General features: G+C 37.4%; 1 protein-coding gene across 10 annotated transcripts in view; it reads right to left on the reverse strand.

The window, feature by feature from the left end:
- Positions 1–5453: 5453 nt before the first annotated feature.
- TBL1XR1 (TBL1X/Y related 1) overlaps positions 5454–25342 on the reverse strand; it is a 116073-nt gene continuing 96184 nt past the window's right edge. For 6 of the 10 annotated variants that reach the window (XM_062603161.1, XM_062603162.1, XM_062603163.1 and 3 more), the window contains 13 exons: positions 24884–25029; positions 23212–23431; positions 21019–21151; positions 20682–20823; positions 20352–20415; positions 20153–20250; positions 18424–18484; positions 17078–17199; positions 16502–16576; positions 13962–14089; positions 13618–13783; positions 12626–12727; positions 5454–10819 (listed from right to left, as the gene is read on the reverse strand). In XM_062603161.1, the coding sequence (XP_062459145.1) occupies positions 10793–10819; positions 12626–12727; positions 13618–13783; positions 13962–14089; positions 16502–16576; positions 17078–17199; positions 18424–18484; positions 20153–20250; positions 20352–20415; positions 20682–20823; positions 21019–21151; positions 23212–23431; positions 24884–25029 (1484 nt within the window). In that variant the 3' untranslated portion in view covers positions 5454–10792. The remainder of the gene's footprint in view (positions 10820–12625; positions 12728–13617; positions 13784–13961; positions 14090–16501; positions 16577–17077; positions 17200–18423; positions 18485–20152; positions 20251–20351; positions 20416–20681; positions 20824–21018; positions 21152–23211; positions 23432–24883; positions 25030–25342) is intronic. The other 4 variants (XM_062603168.1, XM_062603169.1, XM_062603170.1 and 1 more) reach the window with 1 other exon arrangement.

The raw sequence follows: 25342 nt of genomic DNA on the forward strand, positions 1-25342 counted from the left end.
AGGAAGGGTTCAAGTGGCTCCCCAGTACAGGAAAGAGCAGAGCAGGTCATAACCCAGAACTAGAAGTGATCTGCATACTGAAAGAACAGTTTATACCTCCCATGCCCCTCCTTTTTCTGTCATTCCCCACATACCCATAGACGAGAAAGCATTTGCTCAAGAATGCATCCAGACATCTTAGCATGTATCAGGCTTTTGCAGTGGGTGCAGGTAGATGTGGCAGCTGCACCCACCCTGATGCTGGGTGATCCTACTGCCTCCACCTCTGCTGTTCCCTCCCCTATAAAAAACAGACAGTTTTTGCTGGGTCAGCAGGCTGAAGCAGCACAGAGATAGGAACCTTGTCTCTCCTTGTGGGAGATCTTAACTGCTCTTCTACCAAGGAACACATGCTGGATGCTGTCTTAGCTGGGATGGCGGGTGCCATGTAAGCAGTATGCCTGGAACTGGTTGCTCTGGTGGCCTGTCACAGGCTGTTTCACAGTGACCAGGGCTGCAGCCAGCTGTGACTGCTAAGCAGAGTACTTGAGAGATACTTCAGAGGTTTGATTCTTACAACTTGCGCTTTGTCCTTCAAAATTCCCATTTCGATTGAAATGACTTACACATGGTGTCAGTTGAGAATTACCTCTGCATGAGTTTGCAGATGTTTGGGGATTTTCCAGTTTTAAAAGGCAGTATGTGTTTAAAAGCTTTTTGTTTACAATAGATTTGGTTATTTTTGAAGCCCTGTGATGTCTATTTGAAAGAAGCTCCTTGGGAGACATGACAGCTGTGTGGTCAGAAATCAGGAATATGTGGGTCTCCCTGAGACAGAAGCAGCTCTGACTGAAATATATTTTTATCACTTTAAAAAAGTGATACGTTTATTGCCTGAAAACGTATTTGATATAAAGCAGCAAAATTTCTCTCCTTCTTAGTACTCTTACCAAGCATATTAGCATATCACTGAAGCATTTCATGAATTCATTCTGTCTCAATGCAGGCACCATGTACATCTCCAGCCCCCAGGGTGCCCTTCCCCATTCTCATTGTTTCTGGAACATTTCTGTTGCAGTGTTGGTTTGGAAGGGTTGTCCCAGGTGGAAGCCATGGGCAGATACAACCCTCAGCCTGGTCTTCTGTCCTATTTTGGGGGAAATATAGAGTTTTATTTCTACCTCTGCTATAGACTTGCTTGGCAACTCTGGACAAAACTGTCACTAGCTGAAAACCAGGAAGGGGGAATAGTGCAAAGGCTTCTAGGAGAGAAAAAAGGTGTTTATGTAAAACTTCCAAGAACAATGGGGTCCCATCTTTTTTGGGACATCAGTAATGCAAACCCATTAATTACTGAGCCATTGTTCATATTTGTTATAGCAGAATTGCAAAACTAGGAGTCTTATTTCATTTTCAGGGCCCCCCTTCCTCTCTCATGACCATATTTCTTACAAACAAGATTCTTATTTCAGTATTCATTAGACTGTTTGTCAAGAAGAGCAGCTGGTGTTGATGAACTGATTAAGATGCACTGAAGAGGGTTCAGCTTAAACAAGAAGACACAATAACAGATTTCAAACATGCAAAAGACTGCTGTGAACAATAAACAGCTTTGTTATTTCCCCCACATTTAGTGTGGAAAAAATAGTAAGATTTTAACTGCAACAGAGAAGATACAGATTAGACAGAAGTGCTTTGACATTAAGGCTATCACAGTATTGGAACAGGTAGCTCAAGACAGCCTTTAAGGCCAGACTGGCAGCTGTCTGTCAGAAACAGGTGCCTGCTGCCTGCATGCCTGCTGAGTTCTCTTTTAGACCTACAATTGCAGTCATTTCCCCTTGCCTCCCTAATTATTTGATGACCCCATTATTTTCAGACTCTCCAAACCCAAAAGTATTCCATTTTGTCCTGCTTTTTTAAAAATCCTCCTAAAGTGGAAAGTTGAGAAGCTGGAGAGACAGAACCTCCAAATTCCTGTATCCATGCCTGTAAAGCGAGATCCAGCTGCAAACGATGCAGAAAGCCATGCAATGGGCTGATGTTTAAACTAACAGAGTACTATGGGCACATATTTCTTATGCTTATTATTTCTTATAATTGTTTCTTATTATTTCTTGTCCAATTCAGAGGCATAACTTACCTGCAATGAGAAAAGCATCTGCTGGAAACACCGAGTTGATTTATCCACCCAGCCAAGCAAACCGCAATAAGCCAGGAGATAAATAAATAAGTGGGTCAACAAGTATTTCACACTTGAGTGCTCTAGATAAGAAATCATATACCTAAGCCCCAAACTCAGAGGCATACCCACTGTCCAGAAACCAGCAACAAACGATACCTCTATTTAACTGACATTTCAAATTGGTACCAAACAGGAAATTTCCCCCTTTTTAACAACACATGATGCAAAGTTACAATTTGTTTGCTATGAAAACTCTATTGAACGATTTCTTGTAAAATTAGCTGCAGGAAATGAACTGAAATAGAATATCTAATAGAATAAAATAATAGAATATTTAATTCAGCACACACAGCAAGATTTACTGATTTGAGCATGAGATGGTAAACAATGCAATTGCAACAAATACACACGCTCCTTTGCCTTGGAATGGGCTTCTGGCTTCAAATTACTTACTGCTAGAAAGCAGTCTGTTGCCATCCACCTAATCAGCATCTGACTTTGCTGCAGTATTCAAACTGAAGATAGATGAGATGTGGCAATAGAAAGTGAAAGAACAGCAAAACTTTCAAAAAACAATTTAAAAAGTAAACTAAGCATCAGTAATTGCATTTTTTCACTATTTTCCTGAGGAAGGAATTCTCTATCTTAAAAATGATTCACTTAAAAGAAATTAAGGGATATATGTCAGAATCCACTGTGGCTCCCAATTTAAATATTAGGAATGCATGGTTATTAGATCATAAGATCATACCTTCACAGAACAGTTTAGGTTGGAAGAGGACTTAAATACCATCTAGTTTCAACCCCCTGCCATGGGCAGGAACACCTTCCACTAGACCAGGTTGCTCCAAGCCCCATCCAACCTTGAACACTGCCAAGGATGGGGCAACCACAGCTTCCTTGGGCAGCCTGTTCCAGTGCATTGCCACTCCCACAGTAAAGCACTTCTTCCCAATATCTAACCTAAATTCACCCTCTTTCAGTCTAAATTCTCCCTTGTCCTGACACTAAAAATGTCTTTTTCCATATTCACGGAATGTAAGGCCTCAATGCAGTTCAAGTGTAGCAGACATGACGCTCCTAGCAGCTTCTGTAATTGCAAATGACGCAGCACTGAAACTCTGTAAGCAAGAGAGAGATTTTAACGACCCAATACAGCTTTGGAGAACCAACAGCCACATTCAGATGACTTACACCCTCCTTGTGCCTGGCATTTACTGCAGGTTGACCCTTACACCTTCAGATATTCTTGTCAATAGAAGACATTCGAAGCAGGGACAAAGGTAGCAATTAAACTAAATGGAGCCTGCAGATTTAATGTTTTCTATCAAGGCTGATAGAAAACATAAAGAATGCCTTAGATTTGTTGTATGTGCACTTCAACACAGTGGAATGGGAAATACGATCTTTAATAGATGGATTTTTGTCAGAAAAAAACCCTCATCTCACCGACATTTCTTTTCAGAAGTGCTGCCCTAGGTCTGCTCACACTGAAGTAACTGGAAATTTCCCTTCAGCATCACTGCAAACAGTGGCCTTTCATTTTCTGACGGAAAAGGGAGAACACTCAATCTGAGCTGTCATCTGTGCAGTGAAGAAGTCTTGAAATGTTCAAGAACATGTAATTCAGAAAGCTCAAAATGCAGCTCTCTCAAGGTGAAAATCAGGGTTCTCTGCATATAGAGCATGTCAGAAAAATCTCTGTGGAAACAACAAAACATTCAGCTGAAATTACTTAACCTGTACTGAGACTTCTTGACATCTTGAAACTAAAACTTTGACTTGGTGTCAGAAGAATGACTCCAGGAGCTGCGCAGTTTTGCATTCCATCTAGCAAGAAAATCTTTTTTAATCCTTCAAATAATCCTTTATGGTACCAATTTTCAGTTAGTCAGATAAATGCACACATAGCAACTCCTGGATCAGCATTCCTTAAGAACAAATTGTACTAAGTGGGACATCATTGTTCTCTACAGAATGATCAATAACTTACTCCTGAATTATTATTCTGTTACAGCTGCTCTGTGCTGCCATCAGTGAACCAAAGATGCTGCTTAGACTGTCATTAAGTCATTTCCCTACAAGGTAGGGAACATGGATTTTATGAATCTGTGAGTCGCTAGAGAACTGCAAACCCCAGGTTGTCACAGCATGAGGGTAACTAACCTTTCACAGGGAATATTTGGGCAGTAATGGCATGAGGCACCTACCTGGGATCCTGTCTCCTCCTCCCAGGATGGAAGTAGGCATCATTACCGTACAAGCATAGTATCTGGGTACCACAACACTGTTCTGAGGTTCCTGCATCTCATGGTGGCCATCCGGAGGGCAACATTTCAGACACACAGATTTTTGTATCATGACATTAGTTAGTACAGTCTATCTCAAACCCATGAAATTGCTCCAATATTGCTCTCTCAAAATTCAAATGGCAACGGAGAAATACTCAAGTGAACTCAGACTTCAGGAGAAGGGAATCCAAGAGTGGTTTTACACTTGTAAAATACAGTCTTGCCTCTGTTTTCAATCCATTATAAACACTTTCAACAGCAAGTTTCAACATACTAAAATTGATTTTGATAATATTATCGAAATAAGAAAGCTTACTACTTTTGAACATTTTATAGCAAATAAAAAACCTACATGAAAAAGCAGTATTTCACCATAAAGTTCAAGCGACATTAAAAATAAGCCATCCAGGCTCTCTCTCTTCGATTATGACATGACCCACAATTTTAAAGGAATTAAACCATCATTAAGTGTAGATGGATGCATGTTATGGCATGTGTCATCTAAATGCTTTCAAGTACCTGAAATACAGTAATGTAAATGACATTCCTTTGCATAATCAAACTGAATCACTCCATAAGAACAGATCTCTGATGTGACCACAGAGGAGCCTGCTCCCACACCTCTGATGCCTTCTGAACAGCTGGACTGTAGCTGCAAATATCACTAGACTCAGCTTCGCTTCCACAATTGCATGGGTAAAGAGAAGATGAAGCACAGAAAATGCACACAGGAGAATTCAGTTCACCTAAATCAGATGCACAGCGGTAAACGGTGGCAGAGGATAGCTCCATTGTTTCAGAGGATCTATTGTGTGTGCACAAAGAGTACATAGCTATACAAGGTATTGTCTCCCACTACTTCTTACATATTCTCGTAGGTGGAAATGTGCCAAACTAAATATTAAAACTGGTGTTTTAGTCAGTCACTTCTCCAGCTTGATCTGTAGATCTTCTGTACCAAGCATTTAATGTTACTGGTATATAACATACAGGCAAGGTAATATCAAAATATATTTTATTCTGGACCTCTTTCAGATCTGATTCAAATTACAGTTGTCAAAGCAATACAATGCAAAGGGAAACTGCAACAGAAAATGTGCCTAGAAGGGATATAAGGGCCTTGGGGACAAATCATTGTGATGTAGAACCAAAATACATCATAAAGTGTAATTAACATGGTCCAGGACAGTATAGAACATCTATATCAGTCTTCTTTAGACAATAATCATGAAAACTGAACAATAAAAGTCCTTTAAACAAGTACAAAAAACTGTCATGGGCTGGTTTACACTTTTACAACAGTTGTAATTTAACTGGATAACTGAAGAAATGATGCAGACATTTTAATCCAGTGCTATAGGTAGGCTCACAGAATTAGACCCAAAGGATTTGTAACTCCAAATGAAACCATTACAACTACAATGTCAATGTCAGGAGAGAGAGAAAATTACTTCTGTATTCTAGAATTACTGTTCTGCACACTGCAGTCTGTTGGGGACAAGATTGCAAAAGTACACTGGACTAGCAACAACATGCAGACTGGTTTCTTGTATTTACCCACAAATGTCAAAAAACATTATGAAGTAAAAATGAATGATTATTTAAAAAAAAAAACAAAAACGTGCCTCAAGTTATTGTCAAGCTTCAAACTTAAAGGCTGAGAGAGCGAATTATGTACTCAAAACTACTGATCTGAAGCACTATTAACACTAAACCTGCAATCCACAAGAAAAGGCAGATTTTCCTGGTTCACCTGCCTTCCATCGGACTGACAGCAAAGACAGTCACACCTTCACAGAACGTGGTATTTCAGAGCTTCCTCTAGAAGGAGAGACAAGGATTATGCCACTGCTCTCCCCCTACGGAACATGTTAGGGATCTTGATGGAGCTTTACTGCTGTCTCCCAAAGCCGTATTTGCTTCTAACATGCCACAATGTTGCTTCTGCTTTCTTCAGACTTCTGGAAGTGTGAAACTGCTCCCACAGGGTAATAGCTCTACAGGACTTTGTGAAGGGAGAAGCACTCATGCTTCTCAATGAAAAAGGAACACTGGGCTGAATCTGGCAGGCCCTGCTGTGGCAAAATGCTCACCTAAGCCAAGGGGAGTCCTGCCTCAAGTGAGATGGGGCTCTCTTTACCTATGCAGCATGCTGTGTGGTGTTACACAGACCCAACGCCTCCAATGCCGATTGTGGCAAGGTTTTCTCATGAGGTGAAAGACAGTGGCATTTCTGGTTATGTAAAGATTGGAAAAAATTGGGTCCCAAGGCTCCTCTTTGCTAAACAGACAAAAACATACAACCTCTTATTTACAAGCTGAAAACCCCAGTTTGCAATTTGTATGAAATTCCTTCATTCAGCAGAACTGAACGCATCAGCTGCTAAGACTGCTCTGTAGGCAAACTGGCACAACCGCCCTATGCCACCTACTATTCTTCCTAAACACAAAGAACACTGCGAAAGTGCAATGTCCCATTAAATACCCTAGCATGAGGTAAGCAGTGTAAGGAAAAAGGAGTGCTTTCCAAAATGAAATTTAATTAAAATTGGTAGAAATCTTTGGCCTTTCTCTCAAGATGCATTAAAGTGTCATGAAATCAAGAAACATGCTTCAAAATGCCATGTCATTCTAACTCTGGTAACTGTTACCTCCCTCCACCCAACCCAGAAAAAGAGGCACTTTTAGTGTTTCATATAAGATTTCCAATCATCTAGTAGACATGCTAAATAACCCTGCACAATTGTAGCCCCAGAATAAACTGAGTTTATCAACATTACAAAGAGTCTAAAAAAAGCTTTTATGAGGACCTAGATATTCTCTTAACTACACTAAAAAGTCCACTGGTTGGGAATCTTTACATCAATTTAAAAATGCAGAAAAAGGTAAAGTAAAAATAGAAAAAGAGGAACTCTACAGAAACCTGGACCTAATTATGCAGAAATGAGAAATGGGATTCTGAGATGGATGCACAGAAAGACAGAGAACTTGAGTACAGTTCATTTCTTATTCCATCATTAATTCTGAGCCCAGTTTTCCCCCTTCCTTTTATCCTCTATTTAGATGTTTGCCCATTAATGACTCGAACAGGAAAGAATAGGAACTATAACGTATGCAAAGGCTTATGCTCATGTTTGCCTATATATTTGGGAAACAGGCAAGACAGAATTACTCAGTACGTAAGACTAAGCATGTGCATACATTCATACAAAGCCAGGGTCTCACTGGCATTTGGCGTACCCAATTTATAGGAACAATTTGGACAGTCCACCTCACTACTGAAGACGAGGTCATTGTGCTATAAAAGATAAGAATTAATGTCATGGTTTGCTTTTTTTTTTCTTTTTGCTTCATGTAATCACAGAACCTAGCACACCTTGCATGCATGCATTTAGCAATGTATAAAACAAGAGGCGAGAAGAGGTGTGAGCAGGAGCAGCACTGTGGCATGCTAGTAAAGGACAACAATAAAATGCCAATTGGCCAGATCCTTTGCTAGTGGAAACTGGCATCATTCCACTACTGTGGATTAACACCAGGTTGGGGGTCACTGCCTGCACATCCAGAGCACTCAAGTCAACAGATTTGACGTTCCTGCTGGACTGTGCTTCAAGCACCTGAAAACCCCAGACCTGTGAGACTGAAGCTCTTGTTTTTCCTATTTCTGAATATGTGATTCTATGCTTAAGCAACCAGAATTACAACCAAAACAGCTGATGATTGAGAAAGAGGAAAATGGCAATACCCTAAAACATGGCTGTGTGATTTTGCAGCTATGTCACAGAATTCCACAATTGTTTAGATTGGCTGAAAGAATCATCCAATAACTTGTATGAAAAAGAATAAATTGTACATATTAAAATACAAAAGTACTATCAAGAATCACTTCTGACTTTCAAATTTAAATTCAGTGCAATTGACAAATGCATTGCTAAACGAAAAATGCAGCTTAAACATACTCAAAACATTTGTGTCTATTCCTGGGAGCACAGTTTAAAATTATTGCACAGATTTTTTTTTATTTTTTTTTTCATTAAATGACAGAGGTCAGCCACAGTCATGGACCTCCAGCAACAAAAGCAATATTTCAAGTGCCAGACACTCAATATATTAAATTACCTACATATTGTAACTCACAGGGTAATTGCTCTAAACATTCGTAATATGTTCCAAACCCCTAAATATAGCTGGCACTGAACCACTGCAGATGACCATCTTTATGGATATGACTTTTCGTTGGTTTTAAATGTTGTATATGATAGTATTATAATCCTGGGGTATATATAAAAGAATGTGTTTTCTTGACTTCTCTATACCACTGGCAAATTGCTACCCTACCTTAACCAAACTCAGACTTGCTTCAAGTCATATTTATTCCATGAAATAGCAGAAATCAATGCCTAAAGAACAATGGTTAAAATGTCAAAGCTGCATTACCTCAATTAAATCAATTTGTACCTAACTTGAAGGGAGGAAAAACCGAAACAAAACCAAAACAAATAGGTTAGAGACTAGCAATCATAAGCCACAAAATCATTTGTGATTGAAATAGTGTTATAAAACTGGTAACTTTGCAAAGCTCTGTAATATAAACCATTCCATAAGTAAAATTCCTGTGACATAAATTTGACAACCTCTCTTTTTATAAATTTACACTCTTGGAATCTTATGCAAGACATGATGCAACCTTTTCAACTACACGTACTTGTAAACACAACCTCATGCTATCATTTACAAATAAAATCACTATCAGTATACTTTTAATCACATGAGCAGAAAAAGGTTTGCCATATACATCTGTCATTGTAAGAAAAATACTTGATATTGTAAACAGAGTAAAAGACGCTATATAGTAGTGATTATTAAAAAAATAGCAGCTTACATCTACCCTATATTTGGAAAAAAATGTAGTCACAAGATACAATAAACTGCAGGACTGGAGCAGCAGGGGAATTAGTGCAAGTATTCATCTTTTAAATAAGCTGAATCACTGCTATTAAAATAAACTTGAAGCAAGTCCTCTGTTTAAGGTTTGTGGGTTTTTTTTAAATCTAAGGTAGTAAACATTTTGCCTCTTAATGGCAGTGTTATCAAATATATGCCAAAGATTTTATTTTAATAAAGAAAATTACATGAGATACTTTTAATATTGGAGTTTGATTACAATTATACATCTAAGCTCCTACAAATAATGATGGGCAACTCTCAAAGAAGCTGTGGCATGAACCCTTGTCCAGAAAGATCTTAGACTCTGAAAAACAATCCCCCAGCTACACTTTGCTCCTTCTCACAATAGTGCACAGTTCAACCATACTTCGGCTATGGTCTGAAAGCCACAGAAGATGCATTTTTCCTTTTTCTTTTTTTTTTTTCCCCTGCATCCCTGTATTTTTCTTTTCTGTATTTTTGTGGCCTTCTACTCTTCAATTTGGCAGAATTATGTCTCAAATAAGAAACTACTGCATTTCAGCCATGTCACCAGAAAATAAAACATAGCATTACACCCATTACTGTCATACTTTGTAGATGAGCAGGACGTGAAACATCACGCCTTCAAGCAGGATTTTTTTCTTCTTCTTTTTTTATTTCTGTCTCCAAAATCCCTTTTCCACCCTCCCTCTGTTCACAAAATTGTGCTCTGGGAGCCACAAAATGTACCGAACAGCATCAGGTTCAATCTACCTCTTCAAAGAATGCACTAAAATATCTTTCAAAGAAACACTTTTTTCCAAGGTAAAAAAAACATAAACAAGAAACTAATTCACTCCCTTACTTCATGCATTCGTAAACTTAACCAAAACAAAACAGAAAACCCAATGTTTAAAAGCAAAGAAAAAACTACTGCTGCAAATTTCTGTAAGTTCATTTTCTCTGTACACACAAATTGCTCAACTACTAAGAAGGAAAACAAAAATACCCCACAATCCATTGTCATAATGGATTTAAAGGGAGGAAGGGGTAATGAAGGCTGCCATTAATATCTTCTGAATTTGGTATGTATATGGGTCTGCTCTTGTATATGGTATTATTTCTCTCTCTCTCTTCTGTTTTTCATATCCAAAACCTTTAAATGTTATTTCGGGGCACAGCAGATTCCAGCACTTGGTGAACAGGATTCACAAGCTGTGACAAAACTCTGTCATCCTCTTCAGGGTGTCTTTTTATTATTTTTTCCCCTCTTTTTTTTTTATATACAGTATATGTATATATTTCTTTTACGTTTGGCTGTAGTGGACTGGCCATGGTTCAATTGGGACTATAGCAGTACATGGGTCAGGGACAGTCATTTTGGCTATGTACACATTCATAGTCGGTCCATGGCTTCCAACTAATAGCGCTATTTCCGTAGGTCTAATACACAAACCTGCAAGAAAAAAACAGATACAGAAATTGCACATGGCACAATATTACATAATTACGCAATAATGTGTGAAGTATCAGAGCAAAACCTACAAAACAGATTGTGTAAGCTTAATCTTGTACCTATTAAAAACAGACTGGGCAGAAAAAAAAGTCACCAGGCGAACAATCTGTCTTACAGTCAGACCCAGGTACTGCTGCCTAATGAATTGCTATCAGAACATTAACAACATCTTCTGTAAGTGGTTTGCCTGTTATTTGATATTAAGGAGCTGAGAACTTACTTGAATCTAGGCTATAAAATACAGTAAAATGAAATTAAAAATTTGTGGGTGAATCTAGCATTGATCAGAACAATTCTGAATAAACAGTTAATGGTACATAAATTCCAGCTTTTGTCTTCACAAAACCTTCACCAGCTAGTGCTTCTAGTTCTGTCAGATATAGAAATCTACAAAAGCTATGCTTTTAGTCATCAAACAGTTCAAAGGTGCCTGTATTTGCTTAGTTGTTACCAGCTATAAATATATTTAAAACAGGAGAGAAGAAGGGCTTTTGCTAGTAAATATAAAACAAAATAAGCTGAACAGTTTTAGAAGAGCAGAAACTAAACGAAAGTAAGTCTGCTGCAAGTACAATCAGCCTCTTGGGACAAATTAACTGGAGGACTGGAAAGGTTTCACAGCATATATATAAAAGGGGCATCGGGAGAGAGTGATAATTAATTTCTACTCAGGGTATGCCTTGAGCTTTTTCTCTATGTATGATATTGCCTATACTTGCAGGACTAAAATGATATAAAAGACAAATCAAAATCAATTCTCTAGAATTTAACTACCTAAAATCTAGAACTTCCTATTTTCTGTTCTTAACTGTAACAATGTGATCTTGCTTACCAGCATGGAGCATGCACAACAGGAGAATGCTTTGGCACATTTGTCAGGATACTGAGACTGAACTATACAAAGCTACCAGGATTGCCACTTACTGACATCTGTTAATTTAAGCTACAGAGCTTCAAAATATGATCCCTTTATGACTCTTATTTTATTTTAACTTTGCTTTTCCTTAGACTCTCTTCTCCTTTTTTTAAAAACCATGGCAAAAGAAAGAGGGGCAAGCAAAAAAAAAAACAAACCAAGAATTGTCCTTGTTTTGAAGAACTGCATGTTAATATCTTACTGCAATACTTTGTAGAACAATGTCAGGAGAGGAAGGAGGTGATGCTACAGTACACTAGTATCAGATGATAGGGGGTGCATTCATGATTAGTTAAACGAATTAATATCCTGCTTTTTCTAAGCACAGTAAGCAGACTGGTATTTACGTATAGCTCCTATCATTTTTAGTACCTTTAATGACGAGCATTCAGAAATTTGTACTTTGTTTTGCTGTACGTTTTGCTGAATGCAATGCAGAAGATATTTCATTCCTATTATGCACTGTAATAATATCATCTACATTGAACATTTTCACTCAGAAAGACTAAAATTAATTTGTTTCCAGGCTACAATGAAAAGACCAGTCACACTGAATACATTTCCATAGTAAGCTCCCATAGGGACAGAAAGTCTAAATTAGAGGCATCTTCACCTTCTGAGATTTTTGGAGGATTTAGAACAGTAATGCATTAAGCTGGAATAAAGACATTCTCCTTATAACATTACTGAACTCTAACAGGCAAAACCTACAGGTGAGCTGACTGCATTCAAACTTCAGCTACAGAAGAAAATTTTGTCTCCATTGTTAGTCAAAAGATTTCCAGAAGATGCTGGTTGTTAGAATGTCAGCCAAGTCAAGCAACACTTACTGAACCATCTGAAGCACTTGCTCCAACTTTGTCTCCTGCTGCATTCCAGCAAACCTCAAAAATCCCTCCTGTTCCCCGGTAACTGTGAACTAGGGCGCCTGTCTAAAAAGGGACAAAACATGTAATTATTATAATGAATAAAATCCAAGCAAACAATTAAGATTTGTATAAAATGTAAAACTTTCCCACAGCTTTTAAAGGCTGAAATTCTCAGAGGAAATGATTCAGATGAGACTTGTGGATAATCTCAGCACTGTGTTAAAGGACACGACAAACAGTTATTGTACCTTGATTTCATGTTTGACAGGCAAAACTGGGGATGGCCATGACTACTTGAAATTACTAAGCCTCTTAAAAATTAATATCCAATTAATTCCCAGTAGCCAGAGATCACGTGTTCTGATACAAAGGTCTTTAGACTTTCATTTGCAATCAGCCTTTTTTTTTTATTTGCCGGTAGTAGTGTCCTTTCTTAGAATGTCACATTGTGTCATCATCTTCTCTCACTTTACATTCTCTTATTTTTAGTGAAATTCAATGAAATAGCTATCAGATTTGTATGTCTACACCTAGTCATCACTTTTCAAAGCAAAACTGTTATCAGGAGTTTAAAGTTCAGAGTTAACAAAGACAATTTTTGGGTGCAACATGCTATTGGAAACACTGTTGAATGTATTTTGTTGGAAGTGGTGTGGTTTTGGTTGGTTGTTGGGGGTTTTTTGTTTGTTTGGGTTGGGGTTTTTGTGGGGTTTGTTTTATTCTTGTTTTTATTTCTAAGTAAAGACAATGTAAATACAGTTATTGCTTCACCCTAGCCAAGAACTCAAAGAGATAAATTAAGTGTACATTCACTAACAGAAATAACATTAGACCAAAGAGAAAGCGAAGCAGGGTGTTAGGAATGGCAAAGCAATTTGTGGCCAAAACATGGTGGAAGGGTGCTGATGGAAAAGACCAAAACACAAACTTCTAAACAGACAGAAGAGCTATACCTGTGTATTCCAGATGTGTACACATTTATCAAACGAGCCACTGGCCAGGTACCTGCCATCAGGACTGAAAGCTACACTGTACACAGGTTCTTGATGTTTTGTCAGAGTATGAATACAAATTCCTCTATCTACATCCCATAACCTAACAGTAGAATCAAAGGATGCACTGCCAAGGAAAAAACACAGATTAATTAACATCTTGATTTGACATATTTTTGTTACTAATACAAACACAATATGATAAAGTATCTTACATGCTTCAAAACATTCTGTGAACCTACATATATAAAGAGTGAAGTAAAAATTATGTTTAACAGGTATTTAAAATCAGGATTAAATACTACCTGGCTAACATAAGATTGGCATTTGGATTATTTGTTCCTGGTCCTGTAGGACTCCATTTGATAGTATAAATTTCCTTGTTGTGTGCTTGTAAATCGTGGACACAGCTGTCTTGTTTCATACTCCAGATCTACAATAAAAATGAAAGAGAACACAAAGAGATTTATCACAATATTGTACTAAAATACTTTCTTCTTTATCATTTGCAGCTTTTTAGGCCACTCAAAACATTTGCTATGACTACTGGGTTTCTTAAGTAATTATGACAAGTATTATTCCAGTATCCTCCATTCTTTGAGTTGTAAGTACCTGATGGAGTTAATGAGTAATAAAGGTACTGTCTATAGAAAGCAATCTACAAGTGTTAACTTTCAAAACACTTTTTAAAAAAGTGTTAACTTTCAAGCCTCTTGAAAAGTGCACGGATGAGAACAGATGCTAAAATGAGAACAGCAACGTGTATATATTCATGCCTGAATTGACAAGCATCACAGTCCTGTTTTAAATGAACTTTTTGCTACACAGACCGAGTGACATAAAGGCATAGGAAGTAAATGTTCTGCCTCTATACAAGCATTTTCCTGGCTTATTTGGATTTGCATTTCTAGGTGTTTGTTCACTACTTCACTCAGTTCCTTAGGACTGCAACTCTTTCATGATAACCTTTGATAAGCAAAATAACTTTATTCTATTAAGGGTTTACATTGCCACTACACAGATTTTGGAAGGCTCTTATACCTTTGCTAAATGTGAAACTAGCTAATCACCTAAATGCTTTTTTTTTTATGATATCTGATTCAGTAGTGCTTGTAGCTCACCTTTTGTTAGAAAAAACTAAGAGAGGCATCTTTAAGCCCAACTGTATTTAAGATATAATTGAGGTGCATGTTTAAATGAATAATGCTCTTCAGAACTAATGCCTCACTGAAGGGGAAGTTGATTTTCAATGTGCAGACAGAATAAAATTGTGTTTCCAGTTTAAATTGATGGGATCAAATCTAGTGTCTCCAAAACTAGTAGAGATAGGAGTCCATATTAGCTGCCCTAGAGAGCATCAAGTTGGCATCACAAGAGAGAAAAATACATAAATCAGTCAATCAATCATCTTCCATATGCTTCAAACCCTGACATTCATTGCTACTGCCATTGAAAAGTAAGTGGTCCACAAGAGATTAGTGATGTGTAAACTTATCTACAAACAATTAGTCTTCCAAATAATCCCAAATAAAAAATAAAATTCTTTCCAGTCTGGGCTGAACTCAAAAAAGCAACCAAGTGAATTGCCTGAGCCCACAAATAGTGACATGTTCCCAGTTGTCACCTCTCTACTCATTGAGAGGCAGCAGCAACACCTTGAGCTCTAGACTAGAATTTATCTCACCTGAGTTTCAGCTAAGTATTAAATAGCTTGCTTAAGATGGCTATTTTGACTCCATCCACTGCCAGTGGAGAACAACTGATGCTCTCAGGGGTTTACTCATCACACTTGACTTAGACACTTAACTTAGGAAAAGATGAATTATTTTCCAGTGGTTCTAGACACTCTGTGGACTAAAGATGTCTAGACATCAAGCTTTGTATTTAGATAAGGTGACTTCCATTGCAAAAGCCTGACCATGTGCCAGCAGAGGAGGGAACATGTGGCTACTCATTCAGCCATTCCCTATCTCTGATGAAACAATGGTGAAGTTGATGGAAATAACTGTCCCAAGGGCTACTAGCATGACAGCACTGTCAACATAAAATACAATATCCTGAAACTTGACCTAACATAGTGCTAAAACACCTACTAAATGTAAAGCAGTATGGGAGTAATAGGAAAGCATCTGTACCATGGAAACAGCACAGCCCTCTTAGGCATGAATCCTCTCATTTCTTCTAGTGTACCTAACCTGGTGGGATTCTTCTATGGTTCTCTAATGGATTTTTAAGTCATATGTGTAAGTTACAGTATGCTCTACATTCATGAGTTTGCTTCAGTTCTACAAACAAGCATGTTGCTATGAATTATTTGGAGGAAAAGAGCCCAGGACAATGGGCAACTAAAAACTTACATTGGGAGTAAAATTACACCCAATGAACTCGAAAAAAAAACAAAAGAGAACTCTGTCTTTTTTTAAGACACAATATGCCAAAGATTTTAGCTTAGAAGAAGGGGAAAATAAAGGAAAACCAGGAAAAGGGCTAGTCACCCATTCTTGTATGTGGTACACAACTTGTATGCATTCCAACTCTTCCTTTTAACCAAAAGCAGCCATCAAGTGTGACAGTTTAATGATTAATGACCCAATTCTGTAAACAGCTAAAAGCACCTAATAAATCATGCTTCAAGTCTCAGGGTGGCAGCCTGTAACAAGTTCTCTGGACCAAAGCTTGGCTCTGATTAACAAGGATTTGCTAGAACTGCCTAACTTTGCTGTATTAAAAAAGAGCAAATATTAGACGACACAGCAAGAACAGTGGTACTGCTGGATTCCCCAGGTTAATGCTGTGCATTTCGGAGTCCTGCAAAGACAAGAGCCAGTACCAGAACTCCTGTTACCTTTAGAGTCATATCATCAGAGCAGGATGCTAGAAGATTACCAGTTGGATCCCATTTGATTGCGTTTACTTCATTCTAAAATTGAACAGTGAGAATAAGTTGGAGTCTTCACTTTCATTACAAATGACAGCTTACAAAAGATAAAGTTGGACAGTAGTTATAAGTATTTGTATAACTTAATATTCTAACATTTAATTTTCATTCCTAGCTTTGCCTGCAATAACAACAACTGTTATTAAAGTTCATCATAGTATTAGCATCATTATCCCGTTCATGCTCTTACACAACACTGGCGGTGCATAACAAAGTCTTAAAGTATTTCTTCTTCTGAAGCTAATTTTTGCTATGCCATCCTGGCACTGGGAAAGAAAGCTATACATGGGAGTCAGAATTGTTCTAATAATGACAGAGACTACAGTTAACATATTACCTTAACTATAACTACCTGCACATGGGTATCCACTGCCTGTTGCCACAGACCCACCATTACACGAGTGCTGTATACTAGCAAGTATATATGGCCCCCAATCTCTTATTAATAAAAATATATAGCACCCCCTAATTTTCAGTACTTACTGTGTGACCCTGGAAGGTTTTGATGGGCCTATCTTGTCCTAGTTTACAGACATGAATACACATGTCTGTACTGCAAGAGGCAAATGTGTTGTTACTCTGCCAATCGACATCTAATGCTGGTGCTAAAAGAAAAACAAAGATATTTAAAATTATAGTATGCATTCTGCAGGAGTCTGATTTACAAATTTAGCACAGACCACCTTAGAACAAATGCCAACAGGAAGCAATCGTTACTTTTACAGCAGTTCCAAAGATAATCAAACACTATGAACAGTGAGAAATGCAGTCAAAACCAGTCCTACACAAAGAAATTGAACAAAATTTAATAGAAGTCACTAAAACATGGAATATATCTGAAATGAAAAGTCACTAAAACATGGAATATATCTGAAATGAAACAGTCATACAGAAGACAGTACAACAGGATAAGATGTAGTTAAGTCACCTATGAATAAATCTCAAGAGTCAGCAATAGGAACAGGTTCCCACAACTTAACACATCATCATGCATGATCTTATCTCCACCAACAGCCTATGATTGTGCTGATAGATGGCAGACAGTGAAAGGTAACCATTTATTTCCTTTCTTAATTCCAGCACTATAAGTTGTGGTAACTTGAAGCTTAATCGTGGGTAACATACTCCATTTGATCAGGCCAAGATATTTATGGCAGATAACACACAGAACTGCTTGGCATACATCAAGAATTGATGGTTTTGACTGTTGTCATACCACTGAAAATGTAGTGTGAGTGGAATAAAAAGTGAAAATGAGACGCATCCCTTGAAGGCCCTTCAACAATGTGTTCATCATCCTCTCTATTCTATTTACCAGCTGATTCTGGCAGGCTTGCACAGCATGCAGCCCACAGAGCAATTTGTCTGACCTCCTGAGGTGCTGCGCTCTTATCCCAGCTGGCCAATGAACAGCCTTTCAGCTGGTTTGTGGCCAAACAAATTGGGGGCAGCACAGCAGGCAGCACAAAACAATGGGATGCGGAGCTGGGATTACTATAGCAGGAAGATGACAAATGCAGTCCTTATCTGATAAACACAAATCCTTTTTGGCCCGCCCACTTAATTTGTCTGCCACTGTACTACAAAAAGTCAGTAATATTTGGGTTCTCTCTTGACTTTCATAGAACTGTAATAAAATCATGAGCTACAAAATTATAAAACCAGAAAAATTCGACATTTACATTCTCAAAATTCCTAAGATTATTAATATAGGAGTCAGTATCCAAAGACTGCCTGTAAGACTTCAAAAGGGTGTAAATAATCACCATCAATGTCATTTATTTCATATTTTTAGATGATAATCCTGAATGATCAAAATCAAAACTTACCAGAATGAAAAGGAAACTGCTGCTTGGCTTCACCAGTGTGGGCATCCCAAATAATTGTGGTCTGTATTAAATAGATAAATAATAAACAAACTTATACAAATTGCTAATATCCCTGCAACTATCACCATTCACATGTATAAGACTACCTAGCCTACTTCCCATTGCCCATATCTGCTCCTATCCTCCCTATTATGTGTTTCTAGTGTTTTACCCAGTACTTAAGGAAATGGTAGTAGAGGTACAGACAGGAGTAGAAAATCTTAGTATAATGCAGTATTAGAAAGGTGTTTAATCACATTTTGGGGTCTAGAGGGAAGAAGGGGATTGTGTTGGTTTTGTTTTTTTATTTCACTTAATAAACAAAAATGAAACAGATTCATTTCACTGTGGAGTAATCCATTCCACACACCTATTTTAATTTCAAATACCTGCATATTCAAATTATAATTTCAAATACTCATTTCCTAAGGAGATCTTTACATAAAAAGTCTCATACTTATGAATCTGAAAGATTTAGGGTTGAATTTTGTTCTGACTTGTTCTCTGCTAATACTTCTCATATCTTTCTGATGAAAGACATTTTACATGACAAAATTAGTACTTTATAATCACTACATTATATGCCAATAATCCTGACCTACCTCAACAGTCAATGAGAATTTTGACACGGGAAGCATGAACACAAATTATTCATGGAAAAGCAGCATAAGGTTGGGTCAATCTTTTTTTGCTAACGCAGAATATTTCTCAAAGCATAATCTCAGTTGCTTTGTCCAAGTTTTAGTGACTGAAACAAGGCTTCTACCTCCTCCAGAATACCTCCACAAAGATTTAAAAATTGGCATAAGATATCACAGCTGCCAAAAGAAGAAAACCATCCTTTTTATGCTTTGAGACATTTACTTTTCCTTCCTTTGTGCCAGCACTAGCATTTATAAAGCTGGCACTAAAGTAAATCACATTAAATGTTTGCAGGAAAAATCTAATAAATAAAGGAGAAAATCTACTACTTTACAGTGACACTGCCAGTTTTATGTATTGTGGGCCTGTGGTTTTACTGAGCTTGTAGCTTGCCAGTCTCACTAAGAGAAAGCCTGTGTTTACTTCTGCACTTTAAAAGAGAAAACTAAATTCTCCTTACTGTTTGAATAGTCTGTTCTATCCTTTGAATTCATCTTAAGTCTATTCTTCATCACTAGGTGCTTTTCCTACCTTTCATAAAATTTCCCTCACTAACAAAGGCTTTGAATTTAAAGACCGTGTGAGCCTAAGTTTGTTTAGAGATATGAAATAAAACAGAGTTATCAGTATATATTGACTTTTCTTATGTTACAGCTCTAACCTTTTTAATCATTGTCAGGCTTGACTGATACCCAGATCAGTGTCAAACTATTCCTTCAGTACAATTGCTTTTCTGCAGCTTTCATAAAGTGCTTCAACAAATTTTAGATGATTTGGTTTTACAAAGGTTTAATGTTCCTGCATTCAATGCACTTACTTAGGCTAACCTAATTGGGAAGAGATCTAGGAACACTGAAATCTAATAAATTAAAATATCTCAATAAACTACTACATAACACAAGGAAGCCTTACAAGTTCTTTGTAAGCATATATTTACATCCCCTGCCTTTAGTTTCATTTACTTACTTTCTATTGCTTTGCTATTACGTTTACAATTAGATTATAAAGGTGAAGGAAAGAATTTTAACTTTACCAAAGATTATCTCACCTTGTCCACTCCTGCACTTAAAATGAAGTTTCCTTTCTTGTTCCATTTTAACGCAAATATAGGACCTTTATGTTGCCCTAAGGTGCTGGCAAGATTACCTGAAAATTTATATTGATATGAATACATTAAAAAAATAAAAAACTATGCTGTGAGCCACAATACAGGAAAATATACTGGAAATGAAAACTACTTAACTTACCATCTTTAGTCCATATCCTTGCAAAGCCATCGTAAGACCCAGTTGCTAGAAGTGTACCTTCACTCTGTCAGCAAAAAGGTTATTTTACTTATTTTTACTATATGACACAAAGTAAATGCGCAAGATTTACTTACAATATTTATTCCACTGACTACAACTTACTAAAAAGTCCCCAAAACATAATACAAGAAATTACAATGCAACTCAAAAATAGAAATATTTCAGGAACTGTAGCAGACGATGTACAGTTGCTGTCACTTAAAATTTGACTATGCAAAATTATAGACACCATTTTCTTGGAGTATTTTGAGCACTGCCATTTCTACTTACGTTCCAATCCAGCGATGTCACATCTTTGTTGCTGGGTACATCCTGCCCTCCTTCTCGTATACAGTGTCGAAGTACCAGCTGTGTAGAGCCGCTCGTGCTGTTTTCACTGAGGTTCCATATCCGTGCCGTTGAATCTCCAGATCTACAAAAAAGTTACTGAGGATATAACTCTCCCAATTAATTCAATTTTTAAAAGCACTATTTTTAGAGCAGCAAGCATTGTGGTATTTGACGTAGAGATTTTTAAGGCAGGTATTATTTTAACTTGTTACCATCAACATACAGAAGTATGCCAGTGAGCACTGATATTATGTACATACATGGTTAATGCACATACCCTGAGGCCAAAAGGTCACTAACAGGATTCCAGGCACAAATGAATACTTCAGATTCATGGCCACGCAGCACCACTGCCTTGTTGGGAGGAATTTCAACATCACCATCTACTTCCATCATATCTGTATGATTATCTGCATTATGGGAAACAACAGCATAGAAAGGTGGATTTTAATATTTTGGGACAGTACACTGTAACTACTGTATGCTTCATATTCTTCCAGCATGAACATAACAATTAATTCACAATTTATGTAGATCAAAAGTTGACAAAGCTGTAATGTCCCTTTAGTACTATAAACAGATGGGATGTTTCAAAAAGGTGAGAAAGCTCTTAACCCTTTTAAACATCAGCATCTAAATGGATCTAATTTTGAAACTTTAAATTGATGCCAAAAGTTAATTCTTTGCTATGTGAAAAAATAAACGCTGATGTTGAAAGTATTGACAGTTTTTCAGGCACAATACTGCACAGTACAATATGTTACTAGTCTATGTTGTGCTTTAAAAATACGTTTATGACACATACATTTTCAAAATTCTCTCTTTTCACCAACTGCAGTCAAACAGGTTTTAAATCAACATCTCAGACACTTCATTTACAAAATGGCTTTAATTAATATAATAACATTTGGTGATATGGTAAACTGATAACAGAGCTTTTTAAACTTCATCGGCAATTAGAGTGGAATTGTGGCAATACATAGCTTTCTGTGTGGAAGTGATGTTGAATCCATATTGTTCTGCAAAACGTACTGGAGGTAATTCAACTGACAGAACAGTTTTCTTGGCAGCTACCATCAATAATTTTCTTTTAAAAATAAATTCACACTAGTGTAAATGCAAAATATAAAAAATGCTGAGGAGTTCACCTGCTCTGTATTCACTGTGGTTAAAGAAACCATTTCACATCTATTACTTAATTTAACATTAAGGGTTTCTGTTGCTGTTTGTATGCATGAGAGAACAGAAAAGGCTAAGAGAACATGCATATTTTAAAGAAAAAGCATCATATAAAAACCATTGCTTCAGCTTAAGAGAATCAGTGCCAGTATAATTTGGTGCAGCAGCCAGTAGGGGTTGCTGGAATCACATTTAATGGTGGCTAAGATCTGAAATTTACACCTACTCTATCCAGTTCACAGTTAACAAGTAAATATTCCTTTGAGATTTTTAAATGAAAACATCAAAGTAAAGAGCTTATTTTTTTAAGACAAGGATTATTTTTCCAGTTTATTTATAATACAGAAAAAGGAAAAAAAATCTTCTGAAATCCAGCTGTAAAATGCAAAACTTGGATGTGGCTCGATACTAATATTCTCTCAAAAATATCTCTTTTCCCCATGTGCTTTTACAGCAAAAGCTGTAGCTTCTCTCAAAAACGTAATTCAATAACTTCCAGAACAATATTTTTAAAATCACATTTTAATGCCTGACCAGAACTTTTCTGTACTAAGCTTGATTGTATGATATGTTCCTTTGACCAGTGATGACAAATCTTGTTTCAGGAATCACAATTAAAATGGAACCAATGAATAACCCAAACCTGCAAGCAGTTGCATTGAGTAATTATGAATAGTAAATCATGAAAACTGATACCCATAAAGGAGACAAATGACACAGGATTTGTCTCAGCAGCCATGATGATCTCAGGTTGACAAGGAGGTCTGTCCTACAGAGAGCCAGTTACAGCTCTCCGATGCACAGGGTTAGCAGAACCCATCAGCAGTAAGTTTGCAGAGCTTCACAAGAAATGCTCAGTGTGGATTAGGAAACTCTCCTTATTCCTTGTACAGCCAAAGCTGAGAAGATGCAATATTTAAAGAGCTGTCTCTGATTCCTCCCCTCTCTCCACACCCCTTTATGCAAAGGCTCTCAGAGAGTCCTGTGAAAAACCTTCAGATAATGAGAGAGAAGCAGTACTGGAAGCGATACTGGTCAAAGGAATATTGTGAATTAGTGAATTCAGAAGTCTGCATCTCCTCCTGCCATATGTCAAACTGGGGACAGTCAAAGGTGAGACACCATCTGTTAAAAGTATCACCTGTGAAGAAGCATTCTCTGCAAGATGAAGCGTTACTAGTACCTCTACACATTTACCTCTCTCTACCAGCTCATAGTATGAGCCTGTACTATGACAAATGATAAGGAAATGATGTTAACATAGGTTAAGGTCATGTCTGTCTCAACTTACTTGCTATAGTATGTGCTCCATTCTCTTCTCCATTTGCAGTATTTTCTCCATTTTTTGCTGATCCCTGTTGGTTAGTTGCTGCTGCAGCTGCAGCAGCTGCTGCCTGCTGTTGTGCAAGTTTATCTCTGTAGGCCTGTTGTCTTGTCTGTACCACATCAGGCATTACTGCATCTATCAGTGAGAGAGATTCTATCGGCCTACCATCAAACAAGGTACCATCCTAAATAGCAGCAGAAGGAGAAAACAAAAAAACACAAGACCAAGTACAAATTAACATTACGGGGATAAATTCCAAGAAAAAAAAATTATTTTGAAGTTTTGATTTAATAGACTAATCCAGTTTACAAATGGTGATATTCCATCACTGTTGTGTTTAGGATTGGAATTTTAGTCTAAAGTCGCCACCATGAATATGCAAAAAAGGCACTGCAGGCCTCTGGCAGAACTTCTGGAGTCAAAAGTTACATGCTTCAAGTTTGCTAAGTAGTCTGCTAAAGCAAAATTTCTGTAAGCTCTCCATGAGTATGATTTCAAACACGAGTGGCCGCAACAAAATCTAATGGTTTGTTTGAAGAGCTGCCAAGCATTGCAAGCCCGGTCACTGGCTTGTGAAGTTATTCTATCTATTAGACTAATAGTTTCCATAAACATATTATCTGGAGAGTTGACTAGTTTTCTTCCTCTTTTTCAAACTGTGCTGGCATGCTTTCAAATAACAAGAAAGAATTTTATCCTGAAATGGACAAGACCCAGTTAAAAATACCATGATACATATGCTAGGGCTTTGTAAGGATCTATTTTTAGGAGCTAGAAGGATTACTTGCAATAAATACAGAGTCCCCTTCTATTCCAATCACTTGCTTTATTTTTCTGAGGCTTCCTAAGGGAAAGGATATGCTTCACTGGGACTGTGAAAACTACACATACACAGCAGATATAAAGGAGACTGGAAAGAGAGCAGAATTAGTAAAAAACCCACTTTCCTTCTGTAATATAACTGACACATACAAATGCTGCTAACCTTCCAGGCATAAATGAGAATGGAAACTGAGGGTGAGGATCTACACCATCAGGCAGGAAGACACATAGCTTTCTGTACTGCTGGAATAACCACTTAAACATCAAATTTAATAGATCCTACTAAAGATGAATTAGCCAGCAGAGGCAAACAAGTAAACTGGCATATACCTTCATCCTTCCTGCCACAAATTAACCCCCCCTCTCTTCTCTATCTGGAAACCTTGCCTTTGACCTCTCATTACTTCATTATAATGACACAACACCTAAATGAGAGGCGCATAGTGCTCTCCCACCTCCCTAGTGCAAGTCTACAAAAATAAAAATTAAGAGGTTACTTGTCTCAATGATTATCTTATCACACTTGTATGGATTTACTAAAACAATATATTAGGGTAAAAACTCTACAGACAACGGACCTTTAAGCAATGAGCCAGAACACCATGCCTGGTGTTGTGTGGCTGCACTGGGCAGAACCCCTACCCAGTTATGTCAGTCCATTCTGGTTCCACCACTGGAGTCATGGTGAACACCAGCAGTAAGGAATCTGAAGTAAAAGTAAATAAATAGGATACAAGAAAGTTAAGAAAAAATACTAACATTCAAACTTACTGCAAGCAAGGACATAATGCTGCCGCAGGCAAAGCCTCCTTACCTCATTAATACTGACTTCTGCCTCTACATACTGCAGACCTTTCTGGATGATGGAAATCAAAGCAGCTGGTGGCACCAGAGCACCATTTATATTAGACTGGCTGATATGGCTCTCTATACCAAAGGTAAATGCTGAATGGGAAAACCCTAAAGACAAGGCAAAGACATCATAATTGATTTATCGGCAATGCTACTTGCCACACCACTGCAGGATCTTCTGTTTACAAACCTATGCAAATTATACAAAGTTATAGCATGTTTATGAACTACAAAAAAACTCATCAAAAAACCTCTGTTGTTTCTCTTGTTTTTAGCTTAAATGTACAAAAAAGAGAAAAACAAAGTTTATATATAAACACAGAAGTCATTAATTACAGTATCATTGGCAAAACATTTGAGTGACTAAATACAAAAACATAAAATGCACAATTTGCAATAGCATTTACATATACTTACATAT

This window comes from Pezoporus occidentalis, unplaced genomic scaffold (assembly GCF_034315485.1).
Source record: "Pezoporus occidentalis ecotype Australia unplaced genomic scaffold, CSIRO_AGI_Poc_V1 ctg8, whole genome shotgun sequence".
NCBI lineage: Eukaryota > Metazoa > Chordata > Aves > Psittaciformes > Psittacidae > Pezoporus > Pezoporus occidentalis.